General features: G+C 44.8%; 1 protein-coding gene and 1 long non-coding RNA gene across 3 annotated transcripts in view; one reads left to right on the top strand and one right to left on the bottom strand.

The window, feature by feature from the left end:
• Positions 1 to 15721, bottom strand: part of LOC132390833 (uncharacterized) — a 67275-nt gene that overhangs the window by 24089 nt on the left and 27465 nt on the right. Inside the window, exon 3 of one of the 2 annotated variants that reach the window (XR_009511022.1) lies at positions 14393 to 14496. This is a non-coding gene — a long non-coding RNA (uncharacterized LOC132390833). Of the gene's footprint in view, positions 1 to 14361; positions 14497 to 15721 lie in introns of those variants that run through there. The other variant, XR_009511021.1, reaches the window with a different exon arrangement.
• LOC132390813 (low molecular weight neuronal intermediate filament-like) lies at positions 3412 to 15720 on the top strand. Its single transcript, XM_059963358.1, has 4 exons — positions 3412 to 4279; positions 7779 to 8096; positions 12250 to 12374; positions 14315 to 15720. Exons 1-4 carry the CDS (start codon positions 3578 to 3580, stop codon positions 14538 to 14540), a joined length of 1371 nt encoding a protein of 456 aa, XP_059819341.1. The 5' UTR covers positions 3412 to 3577; the 3' UTR covers positions 14541 to 15720.

The following is a 15721-nucleotide window of genomic DNA, read 5'->3' as shown; positions in this document are numbered from 1 at the left end:
ACAACAAAGTCATGGTCCTCTTGGAGGAGATAGCCTATTTAAATGTAGACTAACCTATGCCTCAGTGTCTACATCCCATTCAGCAAAGCCAACCCCTGTCAGGCATTGATTTTAATCGAAGCCCTATGAATATTTGTTGAGGTATTAAATAAATAGATAGTCCTTTAAACTGCAGTAAAGGCAAGAGTGGCAAAACATGTAATGTAGGCAGCCTTCGTACTTATTAACACTTCCGGAACTGTGCAGTGCTGATTATCTGCGGGGTTGAAGCAAATGACAAGAAGCTGCCCGAGGTGAAGAACTGCACCAGTCCTGATGCAGCATAGGACTGCAGAGACATTAATTACTCCCGTTGGGAAACGTCAGCTACAGCACATTGCCTTCCCACTTCATTAGACCAAAGCAGCAGCCTCGTGTGATGTGTGCCTGCTTAATTAAGGCACTAAGACTCAGTTAAAAGTACACATTGAAGGCATTTGAAGCAAGTAGATTAATGTGGCTGCTTCCTAATGCAATCAGATATGTCCGGTGTGGAACGAATTGCCTTCCTTTCTGTTGTTAGTACTTTCACCCTGAGCTGTTACCTCGCTGCAGTCAGCAGTCCTATTATTCCCACTGCCGTGCGCTTTTCCCCAACAATGCTGCAGTTCCTCTTTCTATTTCCAGTATTTATCCACATCCCAAATATAAATCCATTATTGAGATTTGATCCTGCCTATATTCCTCATTTACCTCTAGTCCTTTTGGAAATAATTTTAAATGCAAGTCCTCTGTGGACCTTCCTACTAGGGGCATCTGTTCCCACTGAAAACAATTTGTCAGATCTTCTCTGCTCCTGGGAAATCAAGGCATAGTTAATGTGGCACTTCACAGCACTAGCTGTGGGATCAGGGTTCAAATCCTGCCACTGTCTGTAAGGAGTTTGTACGTTCTCCCAAAGGCCATGTGGGTTTCCTCCAAATGCTCTGCTTTCCTCCCACTTTCCAAAAGCATTAGTGAGTTAGGGGCATGCTGTGTTGGCGCTGGGACTGTGGCGACACTTGTGAGCTGCCCCCAGCATAATCCTCGCTGATTTGATTTGACGCGAGCAACGCATTTCACTGCATTTTGATGCACATATGACAAATAAATGTAATCTCTTTAAATCAACCCCACAATTTCAAAGCTCAAAGTACACTTATTATTGAAGTATTTATGCAGCATCCAACCCTGAAATTTGTCTCCCCACAGACAATCGCTAAACAAAGAAGAGCCATGGAACCAACCCGTTCAAAAAATCTCAAGTCGGTCCGAATACTGAAGTTCCTTCTCCTTGCTCACAGTTGAAATTTGTGTGAAACCTAGTCATTGAAGATTACTATAAACCTGGGGGTGTTAGGGTATATTCTGGACTTAGGGTATATAGTGAACATCACCTTCAGCAGCCAATCTTTTGAGCTGAATGTGGACTGCAGATTAAATTTAAAATGCAGCCCTGGATAATAGGTTCCTGGGGCTGTGGACAGCTGATAATTGAAAAACCAATGATGATTAACATTCACTTTGGCGGTCTGGACAGTGGGTGCAAAGAAGGAGGTGTGAAAATTAAACGTAATTTAAAGGAAGCATTGTAGATACGTTGTAAATATAGAATTGTCTGTTGATCTTTAGCATATAAATTGTCATGTAATGTTGGAACAGGCCTCTTCCTCTGAAAGGATCACAGTGTGATGCCTGCCACTCATTCTTGTTGAATAAACCACTCCTCTATGCACTAGCTTCTGTCTCTCTCTCCAGGGACTTTATTCATGTTACAATGGGGGTTCTGGTCAGAGTCCTAGAGCTATACAGCATAGATACGGGCCCTTCGGTCATGAAGTGATATAGCATTAAAATTCCCTAATTAAAGTGTGACTTTGAATTGCTGAGTTTCATGTGTCGTGTGGTCCTGTGTTTGTTCATTGCTGTGTTATCTAGAGTCCCCAAACCTTTGTGCTATCTGCTTTATCTTGTCAAGTTTATTTTGACTGGTGCAGGTTTTCTGCATCCTGCGATTATTTAAAGCGGACTCCCAGTTAGTGCTTATCGGGGTGTTGCTTGTGTTCCGAGAATGATTCATCTCATGGTGTCATTGCTCGATTGACCAACCAATGTTCTGTTGGAATTCCTATGAATTCCGTCTTGTTTCCACCTCTAAGCGGGATTCCTCCACACCAGCGTTCGATCATTTGACACTGAAGGGAGGACACCGACTCAGATCATAAGGTGGCACGGTAGCATAGTGGTCAGCACAACGCTTTACAGTACCAGTATCCCACGTACAAATCCCGCCGCTGCCTGTAAGGAGTTTGTACGTTCTCCCCGTGACCACATGAGTTTCCTCCAGGTGCTCCAATTTCCTCCCACAGTCCAAAGACACATTGGTTAGTAAGGCAGTTGGTCGTTGTAAATTGTCCTGTGATTAGGCTAAGGTTAAATCGGGGGTTGCTGGGCCGAAGGGCCGGAAAGGCCTAATTAATCTCAACAAACAAATTAATTTTGAAAACACAAGATTTCCTGCAATGCTGGAAATCCAGGGCAGCGAGCAGCACACCCAAAATGCTGCAGGAGCTCAGTAGGTCAGGGAGCATCTATGGAGAGGAACACGCAGTTGACATTACGGCCGAAACGTCGGGTCCTAATCCCTTTCCATAGATACTGCCTGACCTGCTGTGGTCCTGCTTTTTTTTTGCCTGTTACAGCCGACTTAGATGCTCCAATGCGGCAACTGCACCCACCCTCAGTAAATTTAAAGGACAGCCAAATGCTGCAAAGTGATTGGTTGTCTGAAAGATGAAGGTGCCGCCCATGTGACCCCAATCCCTGCCGCTTTGATTTTATCGTCTGCGAGGAGTGGAAGGGGGTTAAAGATGAATTTCAGACACAATATTCCGATTTTAAACTTGGGGCAATAGGGAAAAGTGTGTTCAGGGATGTAATTACGAAGTATAAAAGTCAGCGTTATTCCTTTTGCGAATGGGAAAAATAGTTAATTTCAGTTCTGACGATTTGTTCCAGGCGCTATCAGAAAAGGTGTAAATCCACCGTAGAGTGTGTATGACATTGTGTCGCGCAGTTCGCTTATTTCTACACAATAATATCCACGCGTATAGAAAATAAAGACGGGGACAGACGGATCTTCACGCTTCGGTGATTTGAAGGCTGGAAATGGACAGATAGACTGTGGCGGCGCATCTGTTACTTCACGATTTCACTTCTGGTGTACCACATAAAATAACACCAACATCTTTCGCGGGGGGGGGGGAGATGTTTAAGATCCATAGATGTTTCGTTCCCCGCCCCGCCATCCGCCGGTTAAAAGTCAGTATTAAACATTTACAGAACTGCGTTTATTTTCTGCTGAAGTCAGGCACGACGTGATCTGGTTGCAAGGAAGAACCGTAAGCTTCGGAGGGTCGTAACAAGGGAGGGGCCGAATGGGGTGCTGGGCGCTGCGGATTCGCTGTGGCTGCTCACATGCCGGGTACTAAAGGGAGGCTTTGCAGAGGTGCCTTTGTTCATTCGACGCAGGGCGAGAGTCCGCAGCCTGATCCCCACGATGAGCTACACCACCGACTTTTACCATGGACCCTACCGTAAGGGTTTGGGCGACTGCCTTCGGTTGTCCAGTCGGTTGGCATCCAGCAGCCCGTCCCGGAGCTCGGTGACGAAGGTGTCCGTGTCTCGGAGTCTCTCCCCTTTCTCTTACAAGAGAACTAGCCGCTTCCCTTCTTCCCCCGACTCGTTCGACCTGTCCCAATGCACGGCAGTCAACAACGAGTTCAAGATCATCAGGACCAACGAGAAGGAGCAGCTTCAGGGGTTGAACGACCGCTTTGTCACCTACATCGACAAGGTGCATCAGCTGGAGCAGCAGAACAAGGTGCTGGAGGCTGAGGTGACCGTGCTGAGGCAGAAGCAGTCCGAGCCGTCCCGCCTGAACCAGGTCTACGAGCAGGAGATCCGCGACCTGCGCACCAGGGTGGAGGAGCTGAGCCACGAACGGAGCCAGCTGCGGCTGGAGTGCGAGCACCTGGCCAACTGCCTCGACAAGCTCCGGGACAAGTACGACGAAGAGCTCCAGCTGCGGAAGCAAGCCGAAGCCACGCTAAAGGCGCACAGGAAAGACCTGGGCGACGCCACCCTGGCCAGGCTGGAGCAGGAGAAGAAGATCGAGTCTCTCCTGGATGAGATAGCGTTCATGAAGAAAATCCACCAGGAGGATGTGGCCGACTTGCAAGCCGCCCTGCAGGCGACCCAGGTAGAACGCGCGGGGATGCGGGAAGTGCCCCCACCTAGGCAGCGAGACTGGTATATTCCCGCCTACTTCCCTTCACAGATGCTGCCTGACCGCTGAGTTCTGCAGGATCTGATGTCCCTTGCGTCTGCATTCAGAATCGGGTTTATTATAGCTGGCATATGACCGGAAAATTGCTGTTTTGCTGTAGCGGGACAGTGCAATACGTAACTAGATTACATTCCAATAAGGGAAGTGTATATATAATAGTTTAAAAGGGGGGCAAAACATTGTCCGTTCAGAAATCTGATGGAAGCTGTTCCTGAAACACTGAGTGTGGATCTTCAGGCTTTTTGTACCTCCTCCCTGATGGTGGCAATGAGAAGAGGGCATGTCGTAGATGCTGGGGGTGGGGGGCTAGTGCCTATAAAGGAGACGGGGGTGGTGGCGGCGGACCGGGAAAACTTAACCGTTTCTCTTTCCACAGATGCTGCCTTCCTGACTGAGTGTTTCCAATGTTTTCTGTTTTTATTTCTGCAGGTTTCTGTTTTCACATTCGATACGAAGATGGGTAGAGTTTTACTAAGGGATACAGGGTGTGCACGGAAAATTAGCTGTCAGGTCGCTATTTGTATAAACATTTTAAATCAGCATTTTATGGCAAGGCTGATATTTTCTGTGCTAACACGACTCTGAAATATAAAAAAAATGTTGGGGGAATATGTTTAACGAATTGTACGAAGCATCATACCCCGGCAGGACGCAGGAAAGCTGGGTCCCGATAGAGTATTTCGGCCTGAAACATTGACAGTTTATTCCTCTCCACAGATGCTGTCTGACCTGCTGTTCCTCAAGCATTTTTGCGTGTGTTGCTCTAGATTTCCAGCACCTGCAGAATCTGTTGTGTTTAGGTTCTCCGTTCCTGCACTGATCGATGAGGATTCGGTCACCTTTTCGACTGAAGCACGGCTGCACTGGGCTGCGGACCGCTGCTGCAGTTTGGCTGGCTGTGGTCCAGGCGCTGTTTGGTTAAAAATCAATTCTGTGTTTTGCATTCTGTATCTTTCAGACTTCGATTTAAAAAAATTACACTGCAGGTAAGGGGCAGAATTCATGTTTTTAATGAATTACTTCAACTTTTCTCGGCTTCCTCGTTTGTACCCCGTCTAGAGGCATCAAGACAACGGTTAATTTCTTGTGAAATATTTTTAATTGGTTTATTTTCAAGTCAAGTCGTTTAACTATATACATGTATGTATTAATCCGGACCAGAGTGTAGAGCACAGTGGTACACTTAACACACTTAGTTTATGAAGGTAAGGAGAAAATCTACAGATGAGTCACGCAAAAATGACAAAGTTGAATATTGTAAGGTGCCTATTATCCGGTGACATTTCGAATGTGATGAAGCAGGGGGTTCAAAAGCCGAATGGCCTGGGGAAGAAACTGTCTCCCATCCTTGTTTTTGTGCATCGGAGTCTCCTGCCTGATGGCGGAAAGACAAAGAGGATGCTGGATGGATGGGTGGGATCCTTAATAATACTAGGGGCCCTGCGTTCGCAGTGCTCCTGATAACTGTCCCCGATGGATATTAGGCAGACCCATGTGATCCTGTCAGCTGTCCTCACAGTCCTTTGTAGGGGCTTCCTGTCCGATGCTCTGCTGCTCCCATCCCCGATGGAGATGCGACTTGTCAGGACGATTTCAATGCTTCTCCTCCTTTTGTTGCTGTTATAGGAACGACCGACTTTTTTTCCCCTAAAATGCGTAATTTTATGAACACGAGAAAGCCTGCAGATGCTGGAAATTCAGGGCAACGCACACAAAATGTTGGAGGAACTCAGCAGGTCAGGCAGCACCCATGGCTTCACCTGACCCTGATCGGGGGCTAAGCAGGAGCTCGCGGAGGGAAGGAGCGCCTTACACCCCCTTTGATACAGACCTGTCTCCACCCCGCCTCCCATTACTGTAGTTCAAATCGTAGTCACTGAAATAGAATCAGGAGAATATAATTTGGTTTGGAGCCTGCTAAATGAGTGCAGGCTATGGTGGGGCTACCTCGTCTGTTAGGGCAAGGGCAATGTCCTTGATTTGCGACGGGAAACCAAGTTCCTACCTGGACTCTTTGGTGCAACGGGTTAATGGTTTAAAACAAACATGGTATCATCCAGGAGCATTATCTGGAATTTTGATCAATATTCCTCCTGCAACGTCAGAAGAAATCTTGATTTATCATCCGTTTGTAATTCGAACCCTCGGCACACACCGTTGCGCCAATCATTTAACCTACTGTAAGATCAATCTAACCCCTCCCTTCCACGCAGCCCTCAATTTTACTTTCATCCATTTGCCCAAGAGTCTCTTGAATGTCCCTAACGTGTCTGCCTCTACCAGCACCTCAGGCAGTGTGTTCCGTGCGCCCACCGCACTCTGAGTGAAAAATCAACCTTACTTCTGATTCCCCCCTATACTTTCCTCCAGCCGCCTTAAAATTATGCCCCTTATTTCCGTCCGGGGCGTAAGGGGGGGTGGTGAAATCCTCTGGCTGTCTACTCGATGTCTACACCTCTGTCACGTTGGAACATTTCACAACATTAGAACACTGCAATTTAACATTATTCGAAGTGTTTACAGTCAGTGATTAGGGCCCTGCGATCTCATCCTGGTGCTTTAGTCCTGGTTTTAACTTGGATCTGGGTGTGCAAACAGCCGTACATTTCATGCTCCAGGTAAAATCTACGCAGACACTACTGTGGACCCCACAGTACTGTACAAAGGTCTTGGGCACATGTATATAGCCAGGGTTATACACAGGGCTAACGTCAACGTGAAGCAGAGAGCGCGTTTGTAAATCTTGCGGGTGCGAAGGATACTGGGAATAGCGAGTGCGGAATACCGCGGTAGGGATCCAGATACCAGGGGCGGGCGGGAGGGGGAGGGGTTGGCTTAGATGCAGACACACCCTGCCCTGAGACACCAGGTATGGTCACTTGGTTTATTGATCATTACAAAACGTCTCTCTGGTGCTTCCCACTCCCTCTCCCGCCCTCCCCTTTTCCCAACCATGATTCCGCTCCCCCTGTCCCATTTCCCACTCTCAGTCCACAAAAGAGACCCATATCAGAAAAGAGACCCTCCGGTCTACTCCGATCAGTTCGCATTTCCCCCTCCCCCCTCTACTTTCAAATCTCTTACTATCTTTCCTTTCGGTTAGTCCTGACGAAGGGGCTCGGCCCGAAACGTCAACAGCGCTTCTCCCTGTAGATGCTGCCTGGCCTGCTGTGTTCTACCAGCATTTTGTGTGTGTTATTGTTTGAATTTCCAGCATCTGCAGATTTCCTCGTGTTTGCCCATATCAGAATCAGGTTTATCATATGTCATGAAATTTGTTTTCATTTTGAGGCAGCAGTACAGTGCAAAAGTCTTCGGCGCCCTAGCTATACATTTACACAGTACTGTATCCCCATTGTTAAAATGGTCTAGTGATTTGTGTATCAAAGTCTGTGATCTTGCCTCCTGCTAGGTGTCGGTGGAGGTCGACGTGAGCAAGCCGGATCTGACGGCCGCTCTGAAGGAAATCCGATCCCAGTATGAGATGATAGCGTTGAAGAACCAGCAGGCGGCGGAAGAATGGTACAAGTCAAAGTTCGCCAACTTCACGGAGAGCGCAGCGCGCGGTAACGAGGCTGCCCGAGCGGCCAAGGAGGAGATTTCAGAGTACCGGCGCCAGCTGCAGTCCAGAAACATTGAAATTGAGGCCGTCAGGAGCACCAATGAATCTCTCGAGAAGCAAATGGTGGAGATGGAGGAGAGACACAACGAGGAGATCAATAACATGCAGGTAGCCACTCAAAATTCATCCAGCCAAATGCAACACTTCCCTCAGTGTCTCACATGAAAATGACCCCGACACAGTTCTATCCCTATAAACCCTATAGATCAACCCTTTCCTCGTTTCCGGAGGCTTTGGCACATGACCGTCTCCCTTCACTTTCCAGAGCGCTCAATGCACTAGACGCCTTTTAAATATAGAACAGTACAGGCCCTTCAGCCCACAGTGTTGTACAAGCCCTTTATTTAACCTACTCCAAGATCATTCTAACCCTTCTCTCTCACATAACCTTCCATCTCACAAAAACTTAATTTTTTTTATCATCCATGTACCTATCTAAGAGTCTCTTAAATATCTCTGCTGTATTTTCCTCTACCATCCCCCCGTAACACGTTCCATGCACCCACCACTCTTTTTGACATGCACCAATGCTTCCGTCCAATCAAAATGATGCCCTTTTGTATCAGCCCTTGCGGCCCTGTGAAAAAGGCGCCAGCTACCCACTTTATCCATGCCCCTTGTGCACTTCTACCAAATCACCTCTAATCCCCCTTTGTTCCAAAAAGCAAAGCCCTAACAAGTGCCGTGATGTCTTCCCCTCTGAAACTCTGAGGGCAGACTCTGGGCCCGTTCTCACTGGAATTCAGAAGAATGAGGAGGGGGATCTCAGTGAACGTTGAAAGGCTTCAACAGAGTGGATGTGGAGAGGAGATTCGCTATGGTAGGGAGTCTAGAACCAGAGGGCACAACCTCAGAATAGAGGGACATATGTTTAGAACAGAAATGAGGAGGAATTTCTTTAACCAGAGAATGGTGAATCTGTGGAATTCATTGCCACAGATGGCTGTAGAGGCCAAGTTACTGAGTATATTTAAGGCAGAGGATAGGTTCTTAATTAATCAGGGCATGAAAGGTAATGGGGAGAAGAGAAGAGATTGGGGCTGAGAGGGAAAAGGGACTCGATGGGCCAAATGGCCTAATTCTTCTCCTGTATCTTTTGGTCATGTGGTCTTATTTCTTAAAATAATGTCCCAATATCTCCGCTGGGGCTTTATGGTTACTGTTTATCACAGGCTGCAGTGCAGTTAAAGTACACTGTTCCAGTAAGTGCAGGCCTTGTTCATTCCATAATGTATGAATGATCCACCTAGATTTGGAATTAAAGCATTTAAAATGGCATATCAGCTCTATTTGCAGGTTTTTGTTTTACTGGAGTAAACACCATACATAGGGGTGTAAGTACCAAGGTGAACACTTTGTGTGTACAGTGCTTCAATGACCCGTAGAGCTACGTTGGCTGGAGTCAGGGCTTTTATGCTTTGGCTGTTGGTAGGGTCACCCATGCCAAAAGTCTAGACTAAGAGTGATCCACTGGTACTCCAGGTTCAGGGGTTCAGCTCAGGGATAACAACCCTGACTGGTCACACAAAATTGTAGTGGAAATAGCAATGAAGAACCCTTCTACATCCGAGTGCAATAGTATTCCTGAGTCTCCACACAGGACTCTCCTGACTGACAGTGGTGGAAACCTACTGACATGATGAAGGAAGCCGTGAACACCATCAGAGATGCAGGACCTTCATTGCTGCCCTAAACACCAGTGGCAAAACGGGCAGGAAGGATGGGAATGTCAAACAAGCCTGCACTGCCCAATTACACTCATGTGACCAATTAACCTACTAACCCATGTATCTTTGGAATGTGGGAGGAAACCAGAGCACTCGAAAGAAACCCATGCCTGGTCATGGTCAAACTCCTTATAGACAGCAGCGGAACTGAATCCAGGTTGCTGGGCTGTGGTAGCGTTTTGCTTACCACTACGCTACATAATTCAATTTAAGCTAAGTTTTCACAGCACTGTGCAAAAGTCTTAGGCATGTGTGAACGGTTAGGGTGCCTAAGGTTTTTACACAGTACTGTATTTGTCAATATGGAGCAGACAGCAAATCTGACTGGAGCAAAGGATGTTAGGAATGATGAGGGTGAAGCGTCGTGGGAGGGGTGTGCAACAAGTGGTAGAGAAGAAGTGCTGGGGCGAGGGTTGGTGTGGACGCAGACACAGCCAGCCCTGACACACCAGGCAAGGTCATTTGATTCCAAACAATTGGTTTATTGATCTTACAGAATGTCTCTCTGGTGCTTCCCACTCCCTCCCTCTCCCCTCCCCTTTTCCCAACCATGATTCCCCGCTCCCTGCCCCCTTCCCACCCTCAGTCCACAATAGAGACCCAGATCAGAATCCGATTTAACATCATTCACATATGTCATGAAATTTGTTTTTGTTTTGTGGCAGCAGAACAGCACAATACATAAAATTGCTACGGTGCTGTGCAAAAGTCTAAATAGCCTAGTTATATATGTGTGTCTAAGACTTCTGCACAGTTCTCAATGTCCATCACATTGTACATTTGAAAGGATTTGGATCACCTAGTCACTAGTAAATCGAGGTTACAAATCTGATATCAGTCTTTGTATTGGTATAGTTGTAGTGGCCGAACCATTGATCTCACTTTAAGGATTCTTTGTCTTGTTATCTCATGTTCTGGTTATTTATTGCTATTTATTTATTTATATTTGCATTTGTACAGTTTTTTGTCTTCTGCACTCTGGTTGATCTTTCATTGATCATGTTATAGTTACTATTTTGCTGAGTATACCCACAAGAAAATGAATTTCAGGGTTGTAGCTGGTGACATGTATGTACTTTGATAATAAATTTTATTTTGAACTTTGAATTGGTAAGTGCTCACAATGTGGGTAAGGTTATCACGAATGGAAATTATTTTGAGAAAATTAATTGAGGAAGGATGGAACAATTGTCAAATGCACCATAGTGTGATTGTGCTGAACATTTCTGTGCTAAATATTGGTAATTTGAGCAAAATAGAGAGGCAGCACGATAGTGTAGTGGTTAGCGCAACTCTTTACAGCAATCAATTACTGTGATTCAATTCCCATCACACCCTGTAAGGGGTTTGTACGCTGTCCCTGTGATCACATGGGTTTCCTCCCACATTCCAAAGATGTATGGGTTAGGATTAGTAACTTGTGGGCATGCTATGCTGGTGCCGGAAGCATGGCAATATTTGCAGGTTGCCCAGCACATCTTTGTTCTCTGTTGGTCATTGACCCAAATGATTTTTCAATGTTTAGATGTGACAGATATAGAATCTTTTAATGCTTGTATTTAGTTAAGAATGAATCCCTGTCAAGATTGTATATTTTAAGATCATAAGATATAGTATCAGAAGTAGACCATTCGGCCCATCAAGTCTGCTCCGACATTCAATCGTGGGTTGATCCAATTCTTCCAGTCATCCTCATTCCCCTGCCTCTCCCCATACCCTTTGATGCCATGGCTAATCAAGAACCTATCTATCTCTGCCTTAAATAAGACTTGGCCTCCACAGCCACTCATGGCAACAAATACCACAGATTAACACCCTCTGATTAAAGTAATTTATTCACATCTCTGTTCTAAATGGATGTCTTTCAATTCTGAAGTCATGCCCTCCTGTCCTAGACTCCCCTAACATGGGAAATAACTTTGCCATATCTATTCTGTTCAGGCCTTTTAACATTCAGAATGTTTCTAAGAGGTCCCCACTAATTCTCCTGAACTCCAGGGAATACAGCCCAAGAACTGCCAGACGTTCCTCATACAGTAACCCTTTCATTCCTGGAATCATTCTTGTGACTCTTCTCTGAACCCTCTCCAATGTCAGTAAATCCTTTCTAAAATAAGGAGCCCAAAACTGCACACAATACTCCCAAGTGTGGTCTCACGAGTGCTTTATAGAACCTCAACATCACATCCTTGCTCTTATATTCTATACCTGTAGAAATGAATGCCAACAATCCATTCGACATCTTCACCACCAACTCAACCTGGAGGTTAACCTTTAGGGTATCCTGCACAAGGACTCCCAAGTTCCAAATCTCCAACGACATTTTCTATTGGTCCTATATCTAACCTCAACTTTCTTTCACCCTTTGTATACTTAAAAAATCTTAAAGCTTTTACTAAAATATTTTGACTAGAAGTTCATCTCAATAAAAGGTGGGTCCTTAGCCTATACAATTATCTCCAATTTACTAGTAGGTGTAGAAGACAAAAATTGCTAAACTAAAAACCTGATTGTACTTCTTTTAACTTCAACAGGAGACCATCAATCAACTTGAAAATGCTTTGCAATCCACTAAGAGTGAAATGTCTCAGCACCTGAGAGAGTACCAAGACTTGCTCAACGTCAAAATGGCCCTGGACATTGAAATAGCTGCCTATAGGTAAACGTCTACTTTGTAACAATGTGCTGGTGTGCTAATTAGCTCAGCCTACCAACTCTCACAGAAGCATTTACTGAAAGCTTGTGTAGCAAATCCAAGCATACCCATCCATGGACAAGAACGTCCCTTTAGAAAGGGATGAAGGTATTTCTTTAGCCAGAGGGTGGTGAATCTGTGGAATTCGATGCCAAAGATGGATATGGAGACTAAGTTATTGGGTATATTTAAAGCAGAGGCTGGCAGGGTCTTGATTAGTATGGATGTCAAAGGTACAGGGAGAAGGCGGGGGGAGGGGTTGAGGGGGATAGTAAATCAGCCATGATAGAATCGCAGAGCAGATTCAATCGGCTGAATGGCCTACTTCTGCTCCTGTCTCTTATGGTTTTTAATAGAATATTTGAAAACTTCTGGAGGTGATAAGTCAATATTCATTAATGTTTACAATTAATTTGATCAAATCTGAAAAGAATATTTCAAATTTATCATCAAGAACAATGAATGTTGTTGTAGAGCCTGTCAGTTCTACAACACGATCAGTGAAATAATTTGCTCAGTGCTTCTTGATATTCATTGTAGTAAGTTTAATAGTTGTTGGTAGACAAGAAACATACTTTGTGCTAAAATCAAACAGTCGGAGAAACTTGGCAGGTCAAGCAATATCTGTGGGGAGAAGGGAATTGATATTTCAGGTCAAGGCCCTGCATCAACATTGAGATTGAAGAGCGAAGATGGCCACTATAAGGAACAGAGTTGGTGGGGGTGAGTCGGGAGCATTACATGATAGGTGAGCTGAGAAGTGGTGAGGAATCAAAATTGGATTTAACATCTGCGGCACACGTTGTGAAATTTGTGGCAGCGTACAGTGGAGAGGAATACAGTACATTATAATGGAGAGGAAAAAACGTGAATTACTATAGTTAAATAAGTAGTACAAAAAATAGAAATAAAAATGTAGTGAAGTAATGTTCATGGGCTCAGTATCCATTTAGAAATCGGATGACAGAGGGGAAGAAGCTGTTCCTGAATCGCTGAGTGTGTGCCTTCAGTCCTCCCTGATGGTGACAATGAGAACAAGGCATGATCTGAGTGATGGGGGTCCTTAATGACCTTTCTGAGGCATCGCTCCTTGAAGATGTCCTGGATACTTCTTGTATCCATCTTGTGGATGGATACTCCATGATACTCCATCTTGTGCCCATGATGGAGCTGACTAAGCCCACAGCTCTCAGCACTTTCCTCCCGTGCAGTAGGAACAGGAGAAAGAGCCAGGTAGGTGAGGGGTGGTGTGGAGCTTGGAGAAAGGCAGGTGGGTGATAGGAGGAAGTGGGTGAGACTTGAAATTTGGTTGAATTTATTTATTTAAATGCTTAGATTAATGGTGTTTTATGTGAAATTACATTCTAAAAATAGACTTAACCAAATATTCAAGTTCCCATACAGAATTTGAATTACAAAATGGATCTGAAAGTGCTGTTTTTGCTAGCCTATGTATCAGAAAAAAATAAAATTAATCTTCTACCCCCAAACCCATACAAAAACCAGAATAGAACACAGAACCCAGTAACATAGAACATAGGCTCAGTAAGGCCCTTTGGCCCACAATGTTTTGCCAACCTTTAACCCACTCTAAGATCAATAGAACCCCTCCCTCCCACATAGCCTTCCATTTCTCTATCATCCATGTTCAAACTTCAAAGTACTTTTTTTATCAAAGTACGTATATCACCATTTACCATCTTGACATTCATTTTCTTGCAGGCATTCACAGGGAAAAAAAACAATAAAATCAATCAATCACATACGAATAACTAAATGTGCCTAACAGTCCCTTAAATGTCCCTTTCTACTATTACCACCACTGCTGCTAACGTGTTCCATGTACCCACTTCATGTTTTAAAAAATACTACTTTAATAACGTAATATTTTGAATCTTTTCAAGGAAACTGCTGGAAGGAGAGGAGACTCGGCTGAACACAGTAGGTAGCAGTACTCCCGCGTTCATGATCCCCACCTTTACCTCCATCTTCTCTGAGACAAAGTCCTTCACTGCTGGCGGCGGCTTCAGGAGAAGCACAGGAAGGGACGGCATGGAGAAAACACCAGCCGCGGAGAAGGACAAGACTGCAGAGGATGAGAAGGCAGGAAAAATGCAGAGCAAGAATTAAGAATCAGCTGTTCCCTTCCAACCTCTTCACACCTCTCCCTTCACCTCACCCCAGACCAAGAACAAGTACATAGTTTCTAGCTAACAGAAAGGATATTTTGCAGTCTGCTTACAGGAGACAGTCAGGATTATTACAACACAATCCTCCTATTATAGTCTATCTATAAAGCTCAGCATATACAAAGGTATAGTTAGCTCTAATTAATTGAAATTATTTTATATTTGTTCTGGTTAACTCTCAAATCAGATGTGTTGTTTTTAGATGATTATATATTTATAATTTTATCATCAACAGTAATATCCTGAAGGTTATTGTCAATGCTTGGAACTATGTCAGTAACCTTGATCCTTAATTTATTACATATAGTATTTACAATGTGATTTTATGTAAATGTTTTTAAAATATGGATTGGTATTTAGAAAGAGCCAGTTTCTGCATTAGAAGGGAATTTAATCTCCCTTTTCCTGTTCCCATTTCCTCCCTCAGGTCATTCACTTATTCCCACAGTACAATATTTGCCTTAAATACAGAATTCTCATGGCATTTCACAGAATTGTCATCAGACACTGTAGCCTGTCTCACAGGTGTGTTTAGGAGTTTAGACCTGACAGCTTTGGGAAGGGCATTTTAAATTGATGCATATTACATGCATGTTTATCCTCAATGTGCAATTGGGCAGGCCTTTGAATCCAGCCCTATCCCAACACCATGTACAGCTGTGCCTAGGCCTTTTCTGCAATCTTTTGTCAAACCATCCATCTAAAGCACAGCCCAACCTAGATTTGTATTAAATCCGAACTTTTCCAGTTGATTGCATACCCTCAGACAAGCTGCAGGTGGCTGAGCTGTGATGGAGATGCACTGGCCATTGGAGCACTGAGAACATCATCTTGTATGCTTCCATTTTAAACCTGATTATCTGATCAGAGTATTGTTGTCCGTCATGTTTGAAATGCAACCAATGTTCTCTAACACACAAAAAAATGCTAGGAGAACTCAGCAGGTCAGGCAGCATTCATCTCCTTCTCTTTCGCCCATGGTCCACTGACCATTGTCCTCTCCCATCAGATTCCTCCTTTTACCTCTTCCACTTCATCCACCCAGTCCCTCACCTGGTCTCACCTATCACCTACCAGTTTCTACTCCTCCCCTTCCCCCAGCTTCTTCAGTCTTCTTCTCCC

Source organism: Hypanus sabinus, chromosome 1 (genome assembly GCF_030144855.1).
Source record: "Hypanus sabinus isolate sHypSab1 chromosome 1, sHypSab1.hap1, whole genome shotgun sequence".
In the NCBI taxonomy this organism is placed as follows: Eukaryota; Metazoa; Chordata; class Chondrichthyes; order Myliobatiformes; family Dasyatidae; genus Hypanus; species Hypanus sabinus.
This window is presented reverse-complemented; position numbering and strand designations above follow the sequence as displayed.

Bases quoted from the DNA above. Each gene is read 5' to 3' on its own strand.
- LOC132390813 (XM_059963358.1), top strand. From the start codon at position 3,578: ATGAGCTACACCACCGACTTTTACCATGGACCCTACCGTAAGGGTTTG. The intron at 4,280-7,778 runs GTAGAACGCGCG...GCCTCCTGCTAG, and splicing joins CCGCCCTGCAGGCGACCCAG to GTGTCGGTGGAGGTCGACGT. The intron at 8,097-12,249 runs GTAGCCACTCAA...TAACTTCAACAG, and splicing joins AGGAGATCAATAACATGCAG to GAGACCATCAATCAACTTGA.